This window comes from Salvelinus sp. IW2-2015, linkage group LG4q.1:29 (genome assembly GCF_002910315.2).
Source record: "Salvelinus sp. IW2-2015 linkage group LG4q.1:29, ASM291031v2, whole genome shotgun sequence".
NCBI lineage: Eukaryota > Metazoa > Chordata > Actinopteri > Salmoniformes > Salmonidae > Salvelinus > Salvelinus sp. IW2-2015.
Window position 1 is genome coordinate 40327185 of NC_036842.1, and position 21287 is coordinate 40348471.

The 21287-nt window shown below is 42.1% G+C and overlaps 1 protein-coding gene across 1 annotated transcript in view; it reads left to right on the plus strand.

The window, feature by feature from the left end:
- Positions 1-21287, plus strand: part of brsk2a (BR serine/threonine kinase 2a) — a 463140-nt gene that overhangs the window by 319820 nt on the left and 122033 nt on the right. Inside the window, exons 3-4 of the mRNA XM_070442906.1 lie at positions 4629-4714; positions 7418-7558. Coding sequence (XP_070299007.1) covers positions 4629-4714; positions 7418-7558 — 227 coding nt within the window. The remainder of the gene's footprint in view (positions 1-4628; positions 4715-7417; positions 7559-21287) is intronic.

The window sequence follows — 21287 nt, forward strand, 5'->3', positions numbered from 1 at the left end:
TACATACATACATACATACATACATACATACATACATACATACATACATACATACATACATACATACATACATACTGTATAATACAGTAGACACGACAACACGATATACAGAAAATAAGACAATTCCTTTGATAGGAACGCACACATGTCCAAAGTTAGTATATTGTAAGGAAAACAACAAGGAAGGCAATGCAAGCACCAGCTAGAAAATGTGCCAGATCCTTCAAGACTGCGCAAATGTCTGAATACTTGATCTGCGGGAAACACTGGGCTTTCCTTTTTGTAGTCTTATAATGTTTATGATGACTTGCCTAAATTAATGAATAATTATTACTTTTTTATGGTGTATATTTTCTATGGATTTATTAAAATATCTGCACACATCTACAATGTAAAACTTTCCCCTCCAAATGCACAGCATTATACTGGCACCACAGTGGCAAGCTTAATATTGTATGTTTGCTTTACAGAGAGATGCTGTAATATGTTTTACAGTACTATTTTACTTACTGTAAAGACATATTATGGCATCCTTGCTGTACATTTACAGGGATGCTGTAATGTTTTGCAGTAAGGAAAATAGTACTGTAGAGCAAAATTACAGTATTAAGCTGCCAACTCTGGTGCCAGGGTAATGCTGTATATTTACAGTGAAATTCTACCTGAAATCTAAATGTAAGAGAAACAATACATTTGTACATAAAATATATTTATAAAAATTGGTAACAACATTAAAAAACGAAAAACGAACAACAGAATTGACAATAGAAGTAACAAGAAGATACAGTACCAGTCAAAAGTTTGGACACACCTACTCATTCAAGGGTTTTTCTTWATTTTTTACTATTTTCAAAATTGTAGAATAATAGTGAAGACATCAACACTATGAAATAACACATATGTAGTAAACAAAAAAAGTGTTAAACAAATCAAAATGTTTGTTATATTTGAGATTCTTCAAAGTAGCCACCCTTTGCCTTGATAACAGCTTTGCACACTCTTGGCATTCTGTCAACCAGCTTCATGAGTTAGTCAACTGGAATGCATTTCAATTAACAGGTGTGCCTTGTTAAAAGTTAATTTGTGGAATTTCTTTCCTTCTTAATGCGTTTGAGCCAATCAGTTGTGTTGTGAGAAGGTAGATTTGGTATACAGAAGATAGCCCTATTTCAAATCAAATCAAATTGTATTAGTCACATGTGCCAAATACAACAGTGAAATGCTTACTTACGAGCCCTTAACCGACAGTGCAGTTTAAAAAAATACGGATAAGAAMAAGAGATAAAAGTAACAAGAGAAAAATAACATTATATACAGGTGTGCCGGTAAAGAGTCAATGTGAGGGGGCACCGGTTAGTTGAGGTAGTAAGTACATGTAGGTAGAGTTAATTAAAGTGACTATGTATAGATGACAACAGAGAGTGGCAGTGGTGTGGAGGGGGGGGGGCAATGCAAATAGTCTGGGTAGTCATTTGACTAGATTTATGCTTGGTAGGTTTATGGTGGGTAGAAGCTGTTTAGAAACCTCTTGGACCTAGACTTGGCACTGGTACCGCTTGACGTGTGGTAGCAGGGAGAACAGTCTATGACTAGGGTGGCTGGGTCTTTGACAATGTTTAGGGCCTTTCTCTGACACCGCCTGGTATAGAGGTCCTGGATGGCAAGAAGCTTGGCCCCAGTTATGTACTTGGCTGTTCGCACTAGCCTCTGTAGTGCCTTGCGATCGGAAGCCGAGCAGTTGCCATACCAGGCAGTGATGCAACCAGTCAGGACGCTCTCGATGGTGCAGCTGTAGAACCTTTTGAGGATCTGAGGACCCATGCCAAATATTTTCAGTCTCCTGAGGTTTTATTGTGCCCGCTTCACGACTGTCATGTTGTGCTTGGACCATGTTAGTTTGTTGGTGATGTCGACACCAAGGAACTTGAAGCTCTCATCCTGCTCCACTGCAGCCCCGTCGATGGAATGGGGGCGTGCTCGTCCTCTTTTTCCTGTAGTCACAATCATCTCCTTTGTCTTGATCACGTTGAGGGAGAGGTTGTTGTCCTGGCACCACAGGGCCAGGTGTCTGACATCCTCCATATAGGCTGTCTCGTTGTTGTCAGTTATCAGGCCTATCACCGTTGAGTCATTGGCAAATGTAATGATGGTGTTGGAGTAGTGCCTGGCCGTGCAGTCATGAGTGAACAGGGAGTACAGGAGGGGGCTGAGCACGCACCCCTGAGGGGCCACTGTGTTGAGGATCAGCATGGCAGAAGTGTTGTTACTTACACCTGGGGCAGCCCCTCAGGAAGTCCAGGATCCAGTTGCAGAGGGAGGTGTTTTTAAGTCCCAGGGTCCTTAGCTTATTGATGAGCTTTGAGGGCACTATGGTGTTGAACGCTGAGCTGTAGGCAATGAATAGCATTCTCACATAGATGTTCCTTTTGTTCAGGTGGGAAAGTGCAGCGTGGAGTGCAAAAGAGACTGCATCAGCTGTGGATCTGTTTTGGCGGAATGCACATTGGTGTGGGTCTAGGGTTTCTGGGATGATGGTATTGATGCGAGCCCTGACCAGCCTTTCAAAGCACTTCATGGCTACATACGTGAGTGCTATGGGTCGGTAGTCATTTAGGCCGGTTACCTTAGTGTTCTTGGGCACAGGCACAATGGTGGGTTGCTTAAAACATGTTGGTATTACAGACTCAGACAGGGAGAGGTTGAAAATGTCATTGAAGACACTCGCTAGTTAGTCAGTGCATGCTCGGAGTACACGTCCTGGTAATCCATCTGGCCCTGCGGCCTTGTGAATGTTGACCTGTCTAAAGGCCTTACTCACATCGGCTGCGGAGAGCGTGATCACACAGTCATCCGGTACAGCTGGTGCTCTCATTCCTGTTTCAGTGTTTTTTGCCTCGAAGCAAGCGTAGAAGTAGTTTAGCTCGTRCGGTAGGCTCGTGTCACTGGGCAGCTCTTGTGCTTCCCTTTGTAGTCTGTAATGGATTGCAGGACCTGCCACATCCGACGAGCATCAGAGACGGTGTAGTACAACTCGATCTTAGTCCTGTATTGATGCTTTGTCTGTTTTATGGTTCGTCGGAGGGCATAGTGGGATTTCTTATAAGACTCCGGGTTAGAGTTCCGCTCCTTGAAAGTTGCAGCTCTAGCCTTTAGCTCAGTGAGGATGCTGCCTGTAATCTATGGCTTCTGGTTGGGGAATGTACGTACGGTCACTGTGGGGACGACGTCATCGATGCACTTATTGATGAAGCCAATGACAGATGTGGTGTACTCCTCAATGCCATTAGAGGAATCTAGGAACATATTCCAGTCTCTGCTAGCAAAACCGTCCTGTAGCTTAGCATCTGCTTCATCTGAACACTTTTTTATTGATCTAGTCACTGGTGCTTCCTGCTTAAATTTTTGCTTATAAGCAGGAATCATGAGGATGGAATTATGGTCAGATTTGCCAAATGGAGGGCGAGGGAGAGCTTTGCACGCATCTCTGTGTGTGTATAGGTGGTCCCGAGTTATTTTCCCTCTGGTTGCACGTTTAACATTCTGATAGAAATTTGGTAAAACTGATTTAAGTTTCCCTGCATTAATGTCCCCGGCAACTAGGTGCGCTGCTTCTGGGTGAGCATTTTCTTGTTTGCTAATGGCAGAATACAGCTCAATCAATGCTATGTTAGTGCCAGCCTCTGACTGTGGTGGTATGTAAACAGCTACAATGAATATAGGTAATGTGGTCTGCAGCTTATCATGAGAAACCCTACCTCAGGCGAGCAATAGCTCGAGACTTCCTTAGATATCGTGCACCAGCTGTTGTTTACAAAAATATATAGACCGCCACCCCTTGTCTTACCAGACGCCGCTGTTCTATCCTGCCGGTACATCGTATTACCAGCCAGCTGTATGTAGTTCAACGTTGGCTAGCAATTAATATACTTATAGACAAGGCAAGGTACCTACCTAGCAGCTGCTGAAAATATTCTTCCACCTCACAGCTGCTTAAAGAAGACATTTACTAAAATAGTCCTCAGCTTCATGTGTCTCACCCGACAGCATAAGGTTGGCGCCTGAAATTGATCATTTGAATCTACAGTAAGCATAAGCTATTACTGTAAAGAAATACAGTATTTTAGAGTATTTTTTATTAGAGGCTTTCAAATGACAGTTAAACACAATATTTTTCAGCATGTTACCCATAATGCAGTGCAATCTACAGCATGAATGCTGTAAAACACATTTATGGTGTTATACTGTGCATCCTACAGTGTTTTACTGTTGACATTACAGAAAGGTCTTACAGTGTAGGTCTACTAAGCTACCACTCGTCCCCGGCATGCATGCGCACGGGAGGTAGAGAAGGCTTATGCAGGCAAGAATGTGCTGAAAACGAGCATGTTTGTAAGGGGGTCATATAAAAAATGTTTTTTACAGGCAAAATACCATCAATCCTACAGTATGTGGAAGCAGTACTACAGTGTTGTTTTGAATTATGTACAGAGAGCGCATTTTAGAGCAGATGGTCTTAACAAACTGCAGCATACCCCTGAAGCCTGTGTGCTCAGTTGTCAGTCCCCTGTGTAGATTTGAGGAGGATAAACTAGTTTTTCTTGTGTCCGTGTTTTGTTTTTCTCTTACAGGTTGAGCGGGAAATAGCGATTCTGAAGCTCATAGAACACCCTCACGTTTTAAAGCTGCACGACGTCTACGAAAATAAGAAATACTTGTGAGTATCGTTATCGCCTCTATGAATTCATAATCAAATTGTTTATGTTCCTACACGGGGGAGGGTATTAGCATCTGAAGTCTACTTAGCGTCCAATTCGTAACTGTATTGGTGTTGTAATATTGAAGATAGCAGAAATGATACACCACTTCACATGATACAATGATACACCTCTTCATCCTTAAGAGTCAGGGGCTACTTCCTGTTTCACCAGCCATTGTGTCGGTCCCAGTCATCTGTAATAATAGTGGATATTATGACAGCAAATGATATTAACTGTATGTCTCCCCCAACACGTGACAGTCAACAACATCAAKCCCTCTGAGCTTGACAGCCAAACAGCCAATTAGGGCTAACCCGTTCTGTTAGGCTCCGCCCTCAGAGATCAAAGCGAACCTTCTGATTGGTTACCGGCAACACTGAATGTGATAGAAGGGTGAAGGCACATTAGTGTGAAGCTAGTCGTTTATACATGCTCGTTTGAGAGTTTGCTAATAGGGCCAGAAACCCTCTATTATGTAAACACTACGACAGGCTTATCAGAGTCTGCCTCACAAATGGCACCCTATTCCCTATACAGTGCATTACTTTTGACCAGAACTCTACGAGCCCTGGTGAAAATAAGTGGTCTTAATAAAGAAAAGAGTGCCATTTGCGACACAGTCAATGACGGCACTGCATTAGCGAACATTAACCACGGAGAGTGACACCCTCATCAGTCTGGTCCAGCAACACACACACATACACTATATACCCATGCGTCCAAACATGTGCATGCACAGACCAAACACTAACACGTACACACACACCACACACACACATGATCTAATATTAGCTATGGTGAGTGGCAGGTCCATCAGTCTGGTGCTGTAGCTGTATTCTCCAGAGGACTCATATAAGTCCGAAATGGCACCCTATTCGCTATACTTTTGACCAGGACCAATAGGACTCAGTTGTGCACAATGTAGGGAATAGGGTGCTATTTCGGACACAGGCATTGCTTACTCCACCAGATTGAATACGTCCTCAATGGGGCTTAAAGGCCAAATAGGACTACACAGAGTATTTATACACCATATTCTACATGGTAATGTAATATAATTTCTCATATTTTGATATAAGCATACAGGGCCGCGAAAAAGTATTTGCACCCTTTGTGATTTTCTATATTTTTGATACTGAATGTTATCAGATCTTCAACCTAATACCTAATACCTAATCTGAGTTAACAAATAATATAAATATTACTTTCAAATMAGTGGAATCTGATATTTCAGCCATCCCCATTGCTGACAGGTGTATAAAATCGAGCACACAGCCATGCAATCTCCATAGACAAACATTGGCAGTAGAATGGCCTTACTGAGGAGCTCAATGACTTTCAACATGGCTCCATTATAGGATGTCACCTTTCCAACAGGTCAGTTTGTCAAATTTCTGCCCTGCTAGAGCTGCCCTAGTCAACTGTAAGTGCTGTTGTTGTGAAGTGGAAACGACTAGAAGAAACAATAGCTCAGCAGGCTTGGGGGTAGAAGCTGTTTAGAAGCCTCTTGGACCTAGACTTGGCACTACAGTACCACTTGCCGTGCAGTAGCAGAGAGAGCAGTCTATGACTAGGCTGGAGACGGGAGACTTTACAATGTTTAGAGCCTTCCTCTGACACCGCCTGGTATAGAGGTCCTGGATGGCAGGAAGCTTGGCCCCAGTGATGTACTGGGCCGTACCGATTACCCTCTGTAGTGCCTTGCGGTCGGAGGCCGAGCATACCAGGCGGTGATGCAACCAGTCAGGACGCTCTCGATGGTGCAGCTGTAGAACCTTTTGAGGATCTGAGGACCCATGCCAAATGTTTTTAGTCTCCTGAGGGGGAATATATTTTGTCGTGCCCTCTTCACGACTGTCTTGGTGTGCTTGGACCATGTTAGTTTGTTGGTGATGTGGACACCAAGGAACTTGAAGCTCTCAACCTGCTCCACTACAGCCCCGTACAGACGTGAGTGCTAAGGGTCGGTAGTCATTTAGGCAGGGTACCTTAGTGTTCTTTGGCACAGGGACTATGGTGGTCTGCTTGAAACATGTTGGTATTACCGACACAGACAGGGAGAGGTTGAAAATGTCAGTGAAGACAGTTGCTAGTTAGTCAGCGCTTGCTCGGAGTACACGTCCTGGTAATCCTTCTGGCACTGCGGCCTTGTGAATGTTGACCTGTTTAAAGATCTTACTCACATCGACTGCGAAGAGCGTGATCACACAGTCGTCTGGAACAGCTGATGCTCTCATGRATGTTTCAGTGTTACTTGCCTTGAAACGAATATAGAAGTAATATAGCTCGTCTGGTAGGCTAGTGTCACTGGGCAGCTCTTGGCTGTGCTTCCCTTTGTAGTCTGTAATGGTTTGCAAGCCCTGCCACATCACAGATGCCTGATGAAGATCTAAGGGTCGAAACGTTGTAAATAAATATCTTCTGGGATCATGAGCAGCACTGTGTGGCGTTTTCCTTTCTGTTTTCTTTGAATAGTGTCCCAGAGGAAAACATTGATCCTTTGGATGTCTCTCAAGTGTGATGTTTAAAAAAAGCCCCCCTTCTTAATTCTCTCTCTCTTCTTAATTTCTTACTTTCTTTCCTTCTTTCTTCCCTCTTACTTTTTCAGTCTCACTTATTTCATTCACCTTTCTAATTGCTCTGTCCCCCCCACCTCRCAGGTATCTGGTGTTGGAGCACGTCTCAGGGGGAGAGCTCTTTGACTACCTGGTAAAGAAGGGACGGTTAACACCCAAGGAGGCCAGGAAGTTCTTCAGACAGATAATCTCTGCGCTGGACTTCTGCCATATACACTCCATATGGTAAGCACGTTCTATATTCATTATATCCTTAATACTTACTGAGAACCCTTTTGGTTCCAGGTAGAACCCTTTTGGGTTCCATTTAGGATCCTTTCCACAGAATCTCTACATGGAACCCAAAATGGTTGTATGTGGAACTATAAAAGGTTCTCCCTGGAACCAAAAATGGTTATCCTTTGGGGACAGCAGAAAACCATTTTGGAACCCTTTTTTTCTAAGAGTGTATAGAATCAATATTTGAGTTGATTTTTCATCATTGGAGACACATGATGTCGCAAAGGTCAAATGGAATGTCATAGGAATAAGCAGTCCTTAGTCCAATGGGTTTGTTTGGTTGCTATTTATGCTAGGGTTTGACCAGTCCTTTTCTTTTAATATCATGTACAAATTTCTTCTTCAGTAGAAATGTACCCTAGAGGATCCTATTCCTCAAAGGTTAAAGTGCTTTGGATATCATTACACGTGTAAGGTGATAAAAACTGAAAGCAGATCTAGCAAACTCAGTGGAGATGGATGGGATCTCCAGAGTTAGCCATCCCTGTGATCAGGTCTGGCGACTCGTATGTCTGTTATTTAACAATGAAGTAAGGTATGCACTCTTAGAAAAAATGGTTCCAAAGGGTTCTTTGAGGAGGAATAGTGTTCTACCAAGAACTGTTTTGATCTAAAGATTCCTTTTTGGAAGACAATGGTTCTTTGTAAGGCAAAGGGTTCTACCTAGAACCTTTAACATCCTAAGAACCATTTTTGGAGGAAATGGTTCTTGAATTATTCTTTGGAAGGCAAGAGGGATTCTTTAGATGGCAAGACGGGTTCTACATAGAACCATTTATCATATTTCCCAGGATGCTCTATTGCAYGGTGATTGTCTGTGTAATATATGTGTTTTTGTATGTACATTGATTGGTTGATACATTTTATGCTACACAGTGATACTCTATATAACATACATTTTTCCAATCTGTTAGTAGTTACTGAGATGGTTGTTCCAGTTGAAATGATTGATGTAGTCTCACTATTCAATTCCCCTACCTTGGCATTCATTGTGAATCCGGGTTGCGGGGGATTTATTGGATATCCCAATTCTGTCTGGATGCCAATAGGAATTACACATCACTTTGCAAGCCAGCATAATGTGAGTTGCAGGCTTGATGTGGCCTGTAAACCAGGAGTTTTCCAACACCACTGTGTTAGGGTATAACTAGGCCCTCAAAGAAAGGCTTTATGATGTATGTAATGTATTGTCATAAAGAAAACAACTTTAAAAGCTAATAAAGCGGGTGGAACCGTACATAGAGGGTATTCAGACCTCTTGACTTCTTCCACATTTTGTTACATTACAACCTTATTCTAAAATGTATTCAATTGTTTTTTCCCCCATCATCCTACACAAAACACCCCACAATGACAATGCAAAACAGTTATTTTTGCAAATGTATTAAACATAAAAAACGGAAATATCACATTTACATAAGTATTCAGACACTTAATACTTTGTTGAATCACCTTTGGTGGCAATTACAGCCTTGAGTCTTCTTGAGTATTACGTTACTTTAACAACTTTTATTTGGGGAGTTTCTCCCATTCTTCTCTGCAGATCCTCTCAATCTCTGTCAGGTTGGATGGGGAGTGTTCAATCWGGTTCAAATCCGGACTCTGACTGGGCCACTCAAGGACATTCAGAGACTTGTCCCGAAACCACTCTTGCGTTCTCTTGGCTGTGTGCTTAGGGTTGTTGTCCTGTTGGAAGGTGAACCTTCGCCCCAGTCTGAGGTCCTGAGCYCTCTGGAGCAGGTTTTCATCAAGGATCCCTCTGTATCAAGGATCCCTCCGTTCATCTTTGCCTCGATCCTTACTAGTCTCCCAGTCTCTGCCGCTGAAAGACATCCCCACAGCATGATGCTGTCATCACCATGCTTCACCTTAGGGATGGTGCCAGGTTTCCTCCAGACGTCATGCTTGGTAATTAGGCCAAAGAGTTAAATCTTGGTTTCATCAGACCAGAGAATCTTGTTTTTCATTGTCTGAGAGTGAGCAGCATACCACCCAGCATCCCACTGCTGGCTTGCTTCTGAAGCTAAGCAGGGTTGGTGCTGGTCAGTCCCTGGATGGGGATACCAGATTCTGCTGGAAGTGGTGTTGGAGGGCCAGTAGGAAGCGCCCTTTCCTACTGGCTAAATTCCCAATCTGGCCTTCATACTATCATGGCCACCTAATCATCCCCAGCTTACAATTGGCTCATTCCTAATTTCCCCTGTAACTATTCCCCATGTTGTTGCTGTAAATGAGAACGTGTTCTCAGTCAACTTACCTGGTAAAGTAAGGGTTAAATAAATGAGTCTTTAGGTGACTTTTGGCAAACTCCAAGTGGGCTGTCATGTGCGTTTTACTGAGGAGTGGATTCTATTTGGCCACTAACATAAAGGCCTGATTGGTAGAGTGCTGCAAAGATGGTTGTCCTTCTGGAAGGTTCTCCCATCGCCACATAGGAACTCTGGAGCTCTGTCATAGTGACCATCGGGATCTTGGTCACCTTTCTGATCACCTTTCTGATCATCTTGGTCACCTTTCTCCCCCGATTGTTCAGTTTGGCCGGGCGGCCAGCTCTAGGAAAAGTCTTGGTGGTTCCAAACTCTTGGGGACCTTCAATGCTGCTGAAATGTTTTGCTACCCTTCCACAGAGCTGTTCCTCGCACAATCCTGTCTCGGAGCTCTATGGATAACTCCTTCGACCTCATTGCTTGGTTTTTGCTCTGACATGCACTGTCAACTGTGGTACCTTACATAGACAGGTGTGTGACTTTCCAAGTCTTGTCCAATCAATTGAATTTACCATAGGTGTACTCCAATCAAGTTGTAGAATCATCTCAAGGATGTTCATCGGAAACAGGATGCACCTGAGCTCAATTTCGAGTCTCATAGCAAAGGGTCTGAATACTTATGTGAATAAGGTATTTCTGTTTTAGAATACATTTGCTGTAATGTATAAAAAACTGCTTTTGCTTTGTCATTATGAGGTATTGTGTGTAGATTAATCATGAACACTTAATTTTAAGGGAAGGGGTCTGAATACATAAGGGAAGGGGTCTGAATACTTTCCCGAATGCACTTTATTTTCTTAAACATGGGTGCTTATTGATTAGCCATTGTTATGTTCATTTTGAGATCTTAAGTAACATCAGGTACTGCTGGAATGTCTACCAATGGCATGTCCATGTTTTTGTGAGACATTACACTGGTCACTCAAAACATTTATAAAGAATTTATGAAGTAGATGAAGCCATGCAAAAACACTTAACTAATGATAAGTACATGGTTTATAAAGACCTATATTAAACATCTTATGAATGATCTTATTAATAATTATTAAATACTTCAATAGAAATGTGTGAATAACTAGGTTACTAACATTTCCAAATGAGGGAATAATTATTAATAAATATTGAATAAACTATTTATTAATCCATTATAAATGCTTTATTATCTGGAGTTATTATAAAGTGCTATCAAATAAAGAATTGAAATACTGAGCTATATTGTATGTTCAAAACAATGAGGAAATTATATTATTTTATACTAATACAATTGCTCAGAGAATGACATGACAAGTATTTATTTTTTCACCTTGCGAGTATAATGCCCCTGAGCTTTTTCAGAAAATGTTTTATGAGTTGATCTTAGACCATTCCTCCATCAAGATCCTTGATTTAATTTCCCGGTACTGGGTAAAGTTCATGATGCTGTTTGCTTTAGCAAGGGCCCCAGGACCAATGGAAGCAAAATAGCCCCATAACATCAAATATCCACCACCATATTTAACAGTAGGTATGGGGTTATTTTCGGCTCATGTATTCTCATTTCGATGCTAAGCCTACCACTGGTGTGCGTGGCCAAAGAGATCTATTTTCACGTCATCCAACAAATGTAAACAGCATTGGCACATGAAAATGGAGCACATGGAATTGTTTTGAGATGGTCATACCATGGATCATTTAACTATTAGATTTTGACTTTTAGGACTCCTTTTAGGTATAAAAACAAATATTWAAAAAATGATTTGATGAAATATTGAATTTGGCCTTTACTAATATAGCCCAAAGAACTGCATTGAATAAAACATTAATAATTGGCAAAAAAATACATTAAAAAAATGTGTCATAAGGAATAAGGTTTTGAAGTATCTGTCCTATATCTAGGATATATAAGAAAGCTCAAGAATAATTTTGTTATTTTGGACACAGAAATGTAACCCTTTATTTTTGATGGCACAAAACTACCTCCATACTTCCATTAGTTTCTATGGATAACCTTCAGACGAGTCCTGTGACACTAGTGGGGGTTGTAGAGCAAAACTGTTCGGGAGAATCTGCCATTTCTATAGGTGGGGTCATATTAGTTTGTAGGCCAAACTGTTCGGACGCTACAGATGTTTTCGTGAGAAGACCGCCTTTGGGATGTCTCATGGTCTGACAACACAGCTGTAGTTTGGCAACCTTCCACTGCAGATCGGAAGGCCGTCGTAGGCGGATGTAGTGGATTGAGACAGAGCCCATGCAAAAAACCTGATAGCTCTAGCTTATTCTGTTACTTAGTTGATGCACTGGTGCGTCAATAGGATTCAACTAATTATCACGATTATCGTTGTGGAACAATATTGGATCTGAAAAGATTACTCTCCTCTCAATAGTGTGCAACGAATTCTACGAGATGAAAAGCTGAAATTAGTATGACATACACAAATGCACATTTGTGGCCTGCTGGAGGTCATTTTGCAGGCTCTGGCAGTGCTACTCTCTTGCACAAGGCAGAGGTAGCGGTCCTGCTGCTGTTGTTGCCCTCCTACGGCCTCCTCCACGTCTCCTGATGTACTGGCCTGTCTCCTGTAGCGCCTCCATGCTCTGGACACTACGCTGACAGACAGCAGCAAACCTTCTTGCCACAGCTCGCATTGATGTGCCATCCTGGATGAGCTGCACTACCTGAGCCACTTGTGTGGGTTGTAGACTCGTCTCATGCTACACTAGAGTGAAGCACCGCCAGCATTCAAAAGTGACAAAACATCAGCCAGGAAGCATAGGAACTGGAAGTGGTCTGTGGTCACCACCTGCAGACCACTCCTTATTTGGGGTGTCTTGCTAAGTTGCTATAATTTCCACCTTTGTCTATTCCATTGCACAACAGCATGTGAAATTTATTGACAATCAGTGTGCTTCCTAAGTGGATTAGTTTGATTCACAGAAGTGTGATGACTTGGAGTTTATTGTGTGTTTAAGTGTTCCCTTTATTTTTTGAGCATGTATATATATTTGGAGTTATTTTATGAAAGCAACACACAGTGATGTATTAGACATACAGTGATGATTAAAAAATAAAATAAATTTCTAATTTCACATACTTAAAACATTATATTTTCCATACCCAAATGCTGCTATTTAAGACGCAATTAAGGATATCGACCACAACTTTCTCTTTTAAACCACCTTCTGCGCTAACATCTTTTTAACTTACTGTCAAGCATGTAATAAAATGACAAAAGTATTTGTTATATCTCAGGCTACCTTCAAGTTCCCCTTCTATTTATTTAGCCTAAAACCCTTCCTGTTAAGCCTGCTGTACCTCCGGGGAAGCAACAGTGTTCGTTTTTGTTGTTGTCTAGCTCACAATAGGCACACGGTCCAGGGTCCAAGCTATTATTGCTGCTGCATGTACAGGGAGATATATAGGTAGATGACGGGGAGGCAGGGGGGAGGGGGAAGGCAGGGTAATGTAGAGGAGGAAAGGGGAGAGGGTGACAACAGTGGGGAGAGGAAGTTGTAATGGGTGAGGGGGCGATGAGTTGGCAGGGAAAAGGGGGGGGGGGTGTACGGGGTAACAGAAAGAGTAGACAGGTAAGAGAGGAACCTGATACTGTACATTAAGAAAAAGGAGTAGGTGAGGGAAAAGTTATAAGAAGATGCAGAGGGGTGTGGGAGTACCCCAGACAGGCTGTGGATGGGTGGGGTTGAGTAGGGGCTGCTCTAGGTCTGGCCTTGGGTAGATAGAGGGGATTTTCCTGGGGGTTGTGAGTGTGTCTGCCTTCATGTCTGTCTATGAGAACCAGAGAACCTTCTTATTTTCTCCCAGCAGCAGCCAGCTGTCAGCAACCTCAGTCTGAGACTCAGGCCCTGTTTCGAATACTTCAGAAAAGCATCCTTCCTTCCTACTTTCCTCAAGGTAATCACAGATGTAAATTGGTTGGATTGGTGGAAGTAATAGGGTGGTAACCTTGATTTCGTCTATCCAATCACTTATCAGGAAGATTACAAGGGCAGATTCATTTATATTCGAACAGGGCCTCAGCCTGAACCTGAGTCAAGTAGGGCCAAACAACAGACATGAACAACAGACAGGGGAGGGAAGGGAGAGAGTCAGTTAATCTAACATCCCTGGGCCAATTGGGTCTGCCTAGTGGTTGGGTCAAGGAGTAAACCAATTATTTATCTTTCCCCGATTCCTTCGTTGAACGTATTGTAGGAGAAAATCAGATGGCAGGTCTTCTGCTCCAATGTGTTTTGAGACAGTGACAAAGACGGAGGACGTGAGGAATCAAGGAATTCAAAATTTAAAATCACCTCTTGCGTCCTCTCGCCTCCTCCTCAAACCACATTGGAGTAGAAGAATCAGGGTCCCTCTCCTTGCAGTGATGGGAAGTTCGACTATTTTTACTGACTCTGATCTTTTGAAGTCCTTCAGTCAAAAGAACACATCTTTTGACTTATTTCATTCATTTGAGCCAGTAATGCCCAGAGCATGCAGGACCCCAGACATTGGAAAATGCTCTAACGTTATGATTAGAAAACATTTTGTGATGCAATCTCTATCGCACTCCACACTGCCCTTTCACACCTGGACAAAAGGAACACCTATGTGAGAATGCTATCCATTGACTACAGTTCAGCGTTCAACACCATAGTGCCCTCAAAGCTCATCACTAAGCTAAGGACCCTGGGACTATTCACGATGAACTGAAAACGTGAAGGAGTCATGATTCTACAAGACTCTCTTTCACATCTTGTTCAGCTTACTGGAGATGTCATTTGTGACTGAGACTTGTAATAGGGTGCTTTACACCATGTACTGATTGTGTTGATTGCTAGGCATACAAATAAGAGTATGTCTTGATACATTTGAAGTGAGGTCTAGTTGTGCCCCAACCAGACAAGATTGTGAACAAAGTATAAAGGTAGTTTATTGCCTACACAAAAAAATTGTTAGATATATGAAGAAAAAAAAAATGAAAAAAAAAAATGTTTTTTTTGCCGTTTATGAATGATTTTTTAAATGCGTTTCACTGGGCTATAGTAGAAAAGGCAAAATTCAATATTTTATGCCTAAATGGGTCTTACAATTCAACATCACACAGCTAAATGATCCATAGTATGACCATCTTAAAACAATTATATACAGTATGTCAGCTTAGAAGAATTACATATAGACCCTCCATGTCTCAATTATCTCAAGTCTTAAAGATCCTCATTTAACCTGTCTCCTCCCCTCCATCTACACTGATTGTCGATTTAAGAAGTGACATCATTAAGGGATCATAGGTTTCACCTGGATTCACCTGGTCAGTCTATGTCATGGAAATAGTTTGTAATGTTTTGTACAATCAGTGTATATAGCCTTAGAAATAAGGTTTATGAAGTCAATAACTTGCTAAAATCAAATAACATTAATATACTGGCCATCTCTGAGACTCACTTAGATAATTCCTTTGATGATACAGCAGTAGCAATAGTGGGATATAACATCAACAGAAGCGACAGGAATGCCTATGGTGGAGGTGTTGCTGTATATGTTCAGAGCCATATTCTTGTAAAGCTTACATGCTGACCACACCGCTCGCGTCACGTGCGTAAGCGTTGCAAAATAAATTTAAACATACATAATATTCAATTATTGCACCCATACTGCTCACGCGCGCCAACGAGCTTCTACGTTGCCAAGGGCTAAAATAGAAGTAAGTTCTATTTGCGATGCTGATTGTGGTGCAAGTCCTGTCTCTCCCATCTCCTCATTGGTTTATAGAAGGAGATACCCACGTGCCATCTCCTCATTGGAGAAAAATCAATTTGCGTACGTTGGCGCACGATAGCGCACGCGTGCAGCCGGTGTCACGATCGTGTGGAGGAGAGACGGACCAAAACGCAGCATGTGGAAAATAAGCCATCTTCTTTTATTATAACGACGAAGATGAACATGAAACGAAACACTTATACAAACTATACAAAAAACAACAAACGACCGTGAAGCTACAAACGCAAGTGCACACACAAACTACTTACGTTCAACATAGACAATTCCCCACAAACAGCTAAAGCCTATGGTTGCCTTAAATATGGCTCCCAATCAGAGACAACAATAACCAGCTGTCTCTAATTGAGACCCAATTCAGGCAACCATAGACTTTCCTAGATACCTACACTCAACCATAGACACAGCTAGACTACTATACTAAACATAAACCCAACTACTCTAATAAACCCCCTAAACCTTACAACCACCCTAGACACTACAAAAACACATACATTCCCCATGTCACACCCTGACCTAACTAAAATAATTAAGAAAACAAAGAATACTAAGGCCAGGGCGTGACAGCCGGTTTGGGTACGGTGTTACAGAGGATCTCATAAATTACCTTCCTAAATGACTACCGACTCGTAGCGCTCACGTCTGTAGCCATGAAATTCTTTGAAAGGCTGCTCATGGCTCACATCAACACCATTATCCCAGAAACCCTAGACCCACTCCAATTTGCATACCGCCCCAACAGATCCACAGATGATGCAATCTCTATTGCACTCCACACTGCCCTTTCACACATGGACAAAAGGAACACCTATGTGAGAATGCTATTCATTGACTACAGCTCAGCGTTCAACACCATAGTGCCCTCAAAGCTCATCACTAAGCTAAGGACCCTGGGACTAAACACCTCCCTCTGCAAATGGATCCTGGACTTCCTGAACGGGCCTACCCTTACCAGGTGGTAAGGGTAGGTAACAACACATCCGCCACGCTGATCCTCAACACGGGGGCCCCTCAGGGGTGTGTGATCAGTCCCCTCTTGTACACCCTGTTCACTCATGACTGCACGGCCAGGCACGACTCCAACACCATCATTAAGTTTGCTGATGACACAACAGTGGTAGGCCTGATCACTGACAACGATGAGACAGCCTATAGGGAGGAGGTCATAGACCTGACCATGTGGTGCAGGGACAACAACCTAGCCCTCAACGTGATCAAGTCAAAGGAGATGATTGTGGACTACAGGAAAAGGAGGACCGACCACGCCCCCATTCTCATCGACGGGGTTGTAGTGGAGCAGGTTGAGAGCTTCAAATTCCTTGGCCCAAGCACACCAAGACAATTGTGACGAGGGCATGTTCATTGGAAACAGGATGCACCTGAGCTCAATTTCGAGTCTCATAGCAAAGGGTCTGAATACTTATGTGAATAAGGTAACCTATAAGAGAACCTATTCCCCCTCAGGAGACTGAAAATATTTGTCATGGGCCCTCAGATCCTCAAAAGGTTTTACAGCTGTACCATCGAGAGGATCCTGACTTGTATGGCAACTGCTCAGCCGCTGACCGCAAGGCACGACAGAGGGTGCTGCGTACGGCCCAGTACATCACTGGGGCGAAGCTTCCTGCCATCCAGGACCTCTATACCAGGCGGTGTCAGAGGAAGGTCCTAAAAATTGTCAAAGACTCCAGCCACAAAGACTGCTCTCTCTGCTACCGCACTGCAAGCGGTACCGGAGTGCTAAATCTAGGTCCAAGAGGTTCCTAAACAGCTTCTATCCCCAAGCCATAAGACTCCTGAACATCTAATCAAATGGCTACCCAGACTAATTGCATTACCCCTCCCCCCCCTTCTACGCTGCTGCTACTCTCTGTTATTATCTATGCATAATCACTTTAATAACTCTACCTACATGTACATATTAACTCAATTACCTCGACACCGGTGTTGCTCTTGAATTATTTCATATTCTTATCTCTTACTTTTTCTTCTTAAAACTGCATTGTTGGTTAAGGGCTTGTAAGTAAGCATTTCACTGTAAGGTTGACATTTCACCTGTTGCATTCGGCACGTGTGACAAATATCATTTGATTTGATTTGAAATGTAATGTTGTGTTGTGCTGCTATAGGCCACCAAGTGTTAACATGAATTATCAGGATAATACGTGTGCAATGCTTAGTATGTGAAGTTAACAGAGTGGCCTATTTTCTGGGTGACCTGAATATAGACTGGTTTCATCAAGCTGTCCACTCAAGAGGAAGCTGCTCACTTTAACCAGTGCCTGTAATCTGGTTCAGGTTATTAACCAACCTACCAGGGTGTTCACAAACATCACAGGAACCACTCTGAGTATACCAAGCATTAAGAACACCGTGCTAATATTGAGTTGCACCCCCCTCTTTTTGCCCTCAGAACAGCCTCAATTCATCGGGGCATGGATTCTACAAGGTGTTGAAAGCGTTCCACAGGGATGKTGGCTCATGTTGACTCATTCTTCCCACAGTTGTGTCAAATTGGATGTCCTTTAGTTGGTGGACCATTCTTGATACATATGGGAAGCGGTTAACCGTCAAAAGGCACTTAAAATCTTTTGTCTTGCCCATTCACCCTCTGAATTGCACAATCCATGTCTCTACTACCTCAAGGCTTAAAAATTATTATTTAACCTGTCTCCTCCCATTCATCTACACTGATTTGAAGTGGATTTAACAAGTCACATTAATAAGAGGGTCATAGCTTTCAGCTGGTCAGTTTATGTCATGGAAATGTTTTGTGTACTCAGGGTATATCATCCGCGTGTATTGATCACATTTTTACCAATGCTGCAGAACTCTGCTCTYAAGCTATATCCATACCCATTAGATCTCCTGACCATAATATAGTGGTCATATGTGAACGACCTGCTCAAGTCTGTTTTATGTAGCAAAATTTGAAGTTGTGTTTTTTACATTGGATAAAAGTAGAGACTCAGGGCTAGAAAATGGTATGTCATACACTACAGTTGCYGGAAAATGGGAAAGTAATTCTGCTTTGAAAGTTGATAAACTTGTAACCTGACTTTTGATTAAATTACCTTTGAATGTTTTGGTATCTACTGGAGAGTTCTTCTTTGTCTACACCCATTCAGCATCGTTCACACCCTCTTAAGCTTTAGCCCCACCCATCTCTTTAAGGGTTGATCCGAAAGTTCTGTCCTAACAACAGCAGTCAAGCACCCAAGGTAACTGGCTAACGTTGGCTAGGACATCTCACTGACCATTTTACTCGCCCTAGCCAAGCTGGTTAGGCTGTTTTTATGTTCTCCAGAGCGTTGGTGACTGCACCTGTGCTGCTGGCAATAATGTAAGCTTTTTTGCCAACATTCACTGACACCGGCCATTTCAACGCGTGTTGAGCGTTTGTAAATTCGTCAGTTATTTAGCACTACGGCACACTCAGACGAGAGTGCTCTGAAATCGGAATAGATAGATGTAGCTGGTATATTCGCTCTGGCTATCAACATTTGTCGCAGTGACATGCTATCGAAATGCTTTTTTGTTTAGACATGTAGCTAGCTAGCTAGGTTAACAATTAATCATAATCCCAACTCATGATGTTACTACCCTGCATGAATCTGCAGGTAGCTAAACAACCAGGTTKAATTTTAGCTAGATAACTAGCAAAGCAAATGGCTCTGAGATATGAATAATATTACTACACAGATCATACACGTAATGTCAGCTAGCAGTATCTTAGGGCTAGGCGTCCCGCAAGCGGGAGAACTTCCAGTGAAACCGGAGGGGGCGCAATTCAAATAAATAATCATATAAATTAGGGATATTAAACATTTAGTGTCTTATATAGGTTGAAATCTTAAATTCTTGGTTAATCAACTGCACTGTCTGATTTACAGCTAGCAGTATCTTAGGCTAGGCGTCCCGCAAGGCGGACAACTTCCAGTGGAACCGGGGGGCGCAATTCAAATAAATAATCATATAAATTAGGGATTAAACATTTAGTGTCTTATATAGGTTGAAATCTTAAATTCTTGGTAATCTAACCGCACTGTCCGATTTACAGTAGCTATTACAGCGAAAGCATGCCCTCGATTGTTTGAGGACGGCGCCCCACCTCAAAATATTTTTCCACCGGCACAGGTTTCATAAATTCACAAAAAGCGATTTAAAATTCATTTACTTTTTGAAAATCTTCACCTGATTTGTCATCCGAAGGGTCCCATGTAGTGTCATTTTGTTAGATAAAATCATCCTTCTTATATCCCAAAAAGTCTGTTTAGTTTGCGCCCATCGATTTGCGCCATTTGAGTAATCCACTCGTTCAACATGCAGTGAAAGGAATCTGAAAATCTACTCCTAAACTTTGTTTCAACAAGTCAAAATACATTCTATTTACTCCTCAGATACCTAAAATGTCATCAAACTATAATATTTCTTACGGAAAGAAGTATGTTCAATAGGAAACCGATTTTAGCAGGTGCATTCTTCTTCATCGCGTGCGCTACACAAATTTCCAAGACTGTGTCCTTGTATCAAAACTGATATTATTGTTTTTGGAAGTTACAAGCCTGAAACCTTGAACATAGACTGCTGACACGCTGTGGAAGCCATAGGAATATGCATCCTGGGAGCTAGAATTCAGTATGCCACTATACTTTCCATTTTAAGAGCATGGACTCTCAAAAAAAAAATCTGGTTGGTTTTTCTTTGGATTTCTCCTACCATATCCTATTTGTTTATTTCTCCTATATCTTCAAAGTGTTTTCTTTCCAATGGTACCAATTATATGCATATCCTGGCTCAGGGCCTGAGGCAACAGGCAGTATACTTTGGGCTTGTCATTCAGAGGGAATTGAGAAATGAGGGCCTAGCCCTAACTAGTCTGACAACAACAGTAGTCAAGCACCCATACTAACTGGCTAACGGTGGCTAGCTTGCTTGCTACTTACTGACAATTTACCTGCTCTTTTGAAATGGATACTTGTATAGTGGAGTCTTTTGTTAAGACATGTACAGTTGAAGTCGAAAGTTTACATACACCTTAGCCAAATACATTTAAACTCAGTTTTTCACAATTCCTGACATTTAATCCTAGTAAAAATTCCCTGTTTTAGGTCAGTTAGGATCACCACTTTTATTTAAGAATTGTGAAACGTCAGAATAATAGTTGAGAGAAGGATTTATTTCAGCTTTTATTTCTTCATCACATTCCCAGTGGGTCAGAAGTTTACATACACTCAATTAGTATTTGGTAGCATTGCCTTTAAATTGTTTAAATTGGGTCAAACGTTTTGGGTAGCCTTCCACAAGCATCCCACAATAAGTTGGGTGAAATTTTTCCTCCTGACAGAGCTGGTGTAGTAGGTTTGTAGGCCTCCTTGCTTGCACATGCTTTTTCAGTCCTGCCCACAAATTGTCTACAGTATTGAGGTCAGTGCTTTGTAATGGCCACTCCAACACCTTGACTTTGTTGTTCCTTAAGCCATTTTGCCACAATTTTGGGAGTAGCTTGGGTCATTGTCCATTTGGAAGACCCATTTGCGACCAAGCTTTAACTTCCTGTCTGATGTCTTGAGATGTTGCTTCAATATATCCACATAATTTTCTTGCGTCATGATGCCATCTATTTTGTGAAGTGCACCAGTCCCTCCTGCAGCAA